General features: G+C 38.6%; 1 protein-coding gene across 1 annotated transcript; it reads left to right on the top strand.

The window, feature by feature from the left end:
• Positions 1 to 1305: 1305 nt before the first annotated feature.
• LOC135587660 (mitochondrial import inner membrane translocase subunit TIM14-1-like) lies at positions 1306 to 4890 on the top strand. Its single transcript, XM_065079296.1, has 3 exons — positions 1306 to 1509; positions 2920 to 3098; positions 4264 to 4890. Exons 1-3 carry the CDS (start codon positions 1507 to 1509, stop codon positions 4418 to 4420), a joined length of 339 nt encoding a protein of 112 aa, XP_064935368.1. The 5' UTR covers positions 1306 to 1506; the 3' UTR covers positions 4421 to 4890.
• Positions 4891 to 6865: the final 1975 nt, after the last annotated feature.

Below are 6865 nucleotides of genomic sequence, written 5' to 3'. Positions count from 1 at the left end.
ACAATAGCACACGAGGCACTCTTGGCATTATAGTTTCATGCCATGCCTATCACAATGCAGTCATTGCTTTCTATCTGTGTCCGTGATGCTGCTGAGCCGATATCAGGCACCTGATCTCAGCTGGGGGTGTCAAGGCATGCTAAGATAATTGTGGTCTTATGGAGTCCTTGCTGTTCTCTCTCTGGATAAGGCACCAAGAAGGTTTCCTTCGCAGGAGAGATGATGCCGCTGTCGTTTAGGGTTCACAGAACTCGCAGCTTTGGCAGACAGCGGTATCATCTACTGCGGAGGAGACATGGCTGGCGCAAACGTGGACTCCTCTTCCAGGTTGCTCTCCAACCTAGCCAATTGCTTTCCCCCTCGGTTTATACTCGTCATGACACAAAGCTGAGTTTTTCTTCTTCTTCTTCTTCTTCTTCTTCTTCTTCTTCTTCTTCTTTTTTATTTTCTTGCCTATTATCTGAGAATTTTCAAGATCTTGAGCATGAACAAGATTAGATTTGACTCTCGGTAATTCCATTTACCAATTCACAGAAAAGCTTCTTCTCCTTGAAATCACTTTTGCATGGCTCCAGCCCTTGGATCTCAAGATTATATCTGTTTAAATCATCCTCTTCCACAATGATAAGATTGTCACAAAAAATATATTTATATTATAATTTTAAGAGCCTCTTGAAAAATTTTCATACTAAAATAGACCATAGTTCTGAAGGCCAATCATACATTCAAGTAATAGAACTTTTAGAAAATTAATCTGATTAGCTAATCAATGAGCACTATCATTATTATCCTCATAATATATATGAGTAAATTTATAATTAATGAACCTAATAATTAAAATAAAATAAAAAATAATTCCAAAATACTCCTCCAATGAGAGTTTTCTCTCTGTTCCAAGTTTTAGCCACCAGTGCACAAGCATCGGATTCAATAATTAACTTTGAGATCCTCACTTCTCAATTCCAGAGTTCAAAAGTTCAGCTTTCCAATCATTCACTCCAGATAGAATACTCAGTAAACAAACTTCTTCTATTACTCGGCCGTAAAAGATTATTTTCTAAAGTTAAATCTTTACATTTATAAAGATATAGACTACGTAAAGGCTATGATAAGGGAGAACCAGAAAGCTTTTTGCATTCTACTACTGTAATGCTTGTGTTCAGTCAGTGTCTCGTAAACCTATTACTTCTACATTATTAGAGAAAATTTTCTTGCTAACAGTCGTCCTCTGCATATTTTTAATCTCCATAATTTTGGGCCTTCTGCATTCAAGATCGTGCGGATCAAAATTTGCCACGTCTATCAACCGTAGGCCTTCTTGAGTCTCCGGTTGGGTTTAACTAATCTACCGGCCGGACCGGTTCTTCTGTGGTCGAAGAAGAGCAGGCGGTGTCAGAAACCTAGGTGGTGTCGATCGAAGCAGAGAAGCGGGTATGATGGACGATCGGCGATTTGGGAGCTCTTGCCGATGTTTATCGTGGGATTAGCGGTAGATTTCCTTTGGAAATGGTGAGTTGTTTGATTCTTCTTTTCCCGCTTGTTCTTGCTCGAAAATGTGTGGGATTTGAGGGTTTTGATTAGTGATTTTTTCAACTCCTTCTGTGAAAAGAAGCATCTATTCTTATCTGATCTCTTTCTGATCATGTAATTGCAAAAGCTTTTTCCTTCTAGATTTTAAGATTTGTAGGAATTGGCGATGATTTATACGTGTGTTGTTGTGGAAGATTGCTTTTGTTTCTCTCGCTTGCATTCTTTGTTAGATGGCAATCTCTTCGAGGGTCAGTTGTTGAAGGATTATTACCTCTTTCATGATAGCTCGCTCGGCATGCAAAATTCACGTTGGGATTGTTCTATTTGCTCCTTTGGATATCATCCTTGATTTAGTCATCGGGTTATTGTCATCCACCAAGATCATAGGTCAATGAGTAGTAGTTCAGTGTGTTACGAGATACGGCATGTATCTCAGAAGTATTTGTGTATAGGGTTTCGATTTATCACGCACTGCTACTTTGGTTAATGTTTTTACAAGTTCATGATTTAGGAAAAAAATTCTGATGTTGATGCGTATGCTTCAAATTGGATTTTTTACAAATACTGATTAGTACTGATGACTAGCTAGAGCGACGACTTCTTGTTGATAAAAACAAAACAATTTTCAGTTGCCATTTAGTTTAATAAGAAGTCTTTGTTTGCCTGCTTTGCGTCAGTTACTTCTTTCATATGTTTGTTGTTAATGAACTAAGATGTGAGTTATTGGAAATAATCTCTGTTCCCAGGAGTAAGACAGTGTCTGCCTCATGTACTTGGATACCTTTTCTAAATTATTTTCTGCTAAACATCTCAATATAAATATATCCTGTCCGAAATTACTTATGTTAAAGAAAATTTATTTGAAGTAGTTTAGAAATCCAAACAAGGTGTTAAAAGGCACTACGTATGTTGAAATAGATCAAGTTAGAGGTTCATGCGAAAGAGAGGAAGACAAATGGGGCCTTGATCAGGAGATATAAGGATAAAGACTGTTGGATAAAACATCTTTTGCCTTTGTATTGATCTAAACACCGGGCAAAATCAGCTAATTTTGGAAACCTCAGAGTAGGAACTTGTTCATGTGGTTGTTGAAGTGTTGGCTGGATCTCAATACTATGTTTTGACAAGTGAAAACGGACAAGGAAAATTATTACAGAAATAAGACCTGAAACCACCGTTGGTGTATAGAATATGCCATATTGGAGTTATTTTGGAGCAAGGCCTTTAGGGTTGATCCTCAATAGAATGCATATATCAATCTTACAGAATAGGTTTTACGGTCTTTATTTTCATTAGATCAATAATTTGGCTGATGTAGATGCATGTTTCATCAATATTTTTGGATTATTTTACGCTTTAATCCTTCTTATAATTTGGCTCTTCTTGCAGGTTTTACCTTTACTAGCAGGATTAGCAGTTGCTGCTGCTGCTCTTGCTGGTAGATATGGTGTCCAAGCTTGGCAGGCATACAAGGCTCGGCCGGTAGTTCCTCGTATGCGTAAGTTCTATGAAGGGGGCTTCCAGCCTACTATGACGAGAAGGGAAGCTGCCCTTATTCTTGGTGTCAGGTATGCATAATAAATTAGAAAAGAAGAAGATAAACCTGGTCTCAACTTTTCAAATTTTGTGGAAGTACATGCTTTCTGTATTTGTTGCAACAGCAAGTTATCAAATCTTGCTATGTACATATGTGAAAAACCAGGTTGACATTCTACATTCTACTTCCCCAAGGCAGCCATATTATTTCCATCTCGCAAACTGTCATTTAATAGATCGTAGGTGGTCTCCTGTCATTATATTATCTTTGTAGGATCAGATGGACAGAATCTCAGACAAGGATAGTATCCTTGACTCAGCTTTAGATTCAGGTTTAATTAGAAAGATCTTGATATTTTGGGCTGAAGAAGGTGATGCTTGATGTTTGACATTGTAATGGTAACATGGAATAGCCATGCAAGATATGACTATACTTCATTCAAATTGTACTGTAAGCAATGAAGTTTCTTTCACTTGCACAAGGTAGAATATGATCCACAAGAAAGATTGTGGATGTATTATTTACACATTGATAATGGTGTATTGGTGGTTTGTTGAGTTTCCGCAGAAAGCAATGATTTATAATGTCTTGTTATTGATTTTTTTTTTTTTACTTGGGGAAAGTCAGAAACCTTTTTGTATTTTGAAAGGAATATGAAGAGAAACTTGCCATTTGCTTTTATCTAGATCTTGAAAGCTGGGATCTGGTAGTAGCTTGAATGAAACTCTCTATTAGGAGTTTTGCCTGTCACTTTGCATTTGGTAAATAATACATTATCATCTTAGTGACATTTCTGTGCCGCTATTATATTTTCTTTATTTTGATTTCTCACTAATAGTTTGTAGTTATGCTTTATCAGGGATCTATACTGGAATAAATATCAGTAGTTTGTATCTTTATGGTCTATGCTCATCATAATGTGGTCCGACTCATTAGTTATTACCAATGAGTTTCAGGTTTGCCTGTCAAGTCAGCTTAAGTAGTTTCAGATTTTGAAAGCTAATTCCTAACAGGCTCCTTCTATAAAATTCACAATCATATTTCTATTTAACCTGGCTGGTTATTTTCATGCAAGCAATTTTTCCTGTCAATACCATGTTCTGCCTCCCTTTGTACCTGAAAATTTCCAATTTCAGCCACATTTTTTTTGTTATATAGTTTTCATTATTCTGACTGAGAACTACTTTTTGTTACAGGGAAAATGCCCCTCCAGACAAAATAAAAGAAGCACACAAAAAGGTTATGGTTGCTAACCATCCAGATGCAGGAGGAAGTCATTACCTTGCTTCCAAGATTAACGAGGCAAAAGATGTCCTGCTTGGAAAGACCAAAGGTGGTGGATCTGCATTTTGATTTACCTGCACAACATGTGAAATCTCATCAATTGTGCAGTATATTTGGTCACACAAGATCATCCTCAAACTTACCATCCCTATGATACTTTGTCTCAATGTTAAAGATTTATCGCAATTCGAGTCGAAGATGCAGGATAGTTGGTGCAATGTCTCATCATTGTGTTGGGGACATGCGATGCTATAGAGCCCCATTCATAATTTTTTTTTTTTTCAAGTGTGCAACATCGTTCTACAATAATTGAAGTATGGATCTTTTATGACTTGAAATCACCCAGGTGCTGCTTTCATTTTTCAATGAAACAATGCATTGCCGGGCGGGTATTTAAGTGTCAGATAACTCCATATAGTCAGTCATTCAGTGTTTGATCAAAAATGGCTTTGCGATGTCAAACTGGATTTGTATGAACGCCACTGAAGATCTTTCTTGCATTCAGTATTCCTGTGAGTTGAATATTTTTTGTGATTTCATATTCTCATTTTAAATTCTTGAAACAATCCATTTTCTTGCAGTAAGTATTCCTGTGGGTTGAATATTTTTTGTGATATCATATTCTCACTTTAAATTCTTGAACCAATCCATTTTCCCTTTGCCTTACCGGAGGGCTACGTGTTGACATCTGTCTATGAGAAGAATTTATTGAGGAAGAAACAATGAAGGAAAATTGATGCTTCACAGAGGTAACAGGTTTTCGACTATATAATGAACATGATCTAACATCGTCATTGAAGTGCGATTGCCGTGTCCTGTTTGTAAAAGTTATTGAAAGATACTTTATAAGATCTTTATGCTTGTCCTGCTAGCTTTGGTAGAGAAGGCTAAGTTTCGAGCGTCATTGAATGCTTCTGAAACACGGATCCAGATTGTTAGAGTTTAATAACCAGCCATACATTATGATGGAAGAAGAACATAATTTGCAGGATGAAAATTTAATTAGGGAGTTACCTCCAAGGAATTAAATTTTGGTCCTAATTCACCGAACTTAGTGATTTGTTAAGGAGGTACAATTCGACTGAACTTATAATAGTGAAATTGAAGTTAGAAGACCTGGGAACGAGATCTTGAGGGAGCAAAAGGCCACAGGGGTTGATGCTCTCAAAAGAGTACGTTCGAGTTGTCCTAGCGAATAAAAATAAGCCATATGAAATGAATTGTCCTAGCGAATAAAAATAAGCCATATGAAATGAAGTTTGTGCTCGGTCAAAGGTATAGTATCTAGATAACATTATAGAAATATGTTAGATTATATAATATTATGTAAGATATATTATATATCTGATTGAATTTTAATGACAGTTATTAATCAATAATAAAAAGTTTAATTATTATAATATTTTTTATGAGATAATCTTAATATGAGGGATTCTACTGATTACTTATTTTTGACCCTCTGCTTTCGCTTATAAATAGATAAGATCTTATAGGGATTAAAAACGAGACGTGGATATATAATATTATTGAGTGATTATAGATCTTCTTTCTGTTGAATCTCGGATTTTGATAATGAAGTCAATTGTCATTTGTTATCTAATCTATATGTTGAGATAAGTGTGCAGGATTAACTACGATGAAAGTAAGATATGCAGCAGGAGTTACGCCGCAGTCAAGACAATGATCTCGTTGGGAGTTCGAGAGTTCGACGGAAGTTCGGACATTCGTCGGAGGTTCTGCGGGAACGAATCCGAGAAGTCCATGAGCTTGCCAAAAGAAGCTCGTCGGAACTCGCCAAGTGGATCGTCACAAGTCCAAGAGTTTTCCGAAAGTCCGCAGGAGCATCACCGAGGGTTCATCGGATGATCGATGAAAGTTCGCCGGAAGCTCGCCGGAAGAAGCGATTGACGCACCGGAGCAGGTTGCAGTAAATATCTTAGGAAAAATCATAGTTAGCATAATGATTAAGTTGGAAATGGGAGGTGATCCTATTAACTTAATCTTGGGGCAATTGGGCCCTTGAAAAACCCAAATTTGGCCGAATGGATCAACCCATTCGGACCCTGATTTCTGCCAGGCGGTTGAACCGCCCAAGCCAGGAGGTGGCACCGCCTGGGCTAAGTCCCCGAGCGAGACTGGGCAGTGCAACCGCCCCAGCTAGGAGGTGGCACCGCCTGGGCTCAGTCTCCGAGCGAGACTGGGCGGTGCAACCTCCCCTGACAGAGGTGGCACTGCTTGGGCTCGGTCTCCGAGCTCTGGCTGAGCGGTGCAACCGCCTCAGTCAGGAGGTGGCACCGCCTGAGCTCGGTCTTCGAGCTCTAGCAGGAGGTGTAACTGCCCCTGACAGGAGGTGGCACCGCCCAGAGGCTCAGTCTTCGAGCTCTGCCAGGCGGTGCAACCGCTCCAGTCAGGAGGTGCAACCACCAGATCCCGGAATTCCGGGAATTGACAGTTTTGAGCTCCAAATTCAAACTGGGTTGGGGCCTATAAATACCCCACCCATTCAGCACTGAA

This window comes from Musa acuminata, chromosome BXJ1-8, assembly GCF_036884655.1.
Source record: "Musa acuminata AAA Group cultivar baxijiao chromosome BXJ1-8, Cavendish_Baxijiao_AAA, whole genome shotgun sequence".
Taxonomy (NCBI): domain Eukaryota; kingdom Viridiplantae; phylum Streptophyta; class Magnoliopsida; order Zingiberales; family Musaceae; genus Musa; species Musa acuminata.
Note: the sequence above shows the minus strand (reverse complement) of the source record. Positions and strands in the feature narration are given on the sequence as shown.

Coding starts and splice junctions, on each gene's coding strand:
- LOC135587660 (XM_065079296.1), top strand. Junction 3,099..4,263: donor GCCCTTATTCTTGGTGTCAG/GTATGCATAATA, acceptor TTTTTGTTACAG/GGAAAATGCCCCTCCAGACA.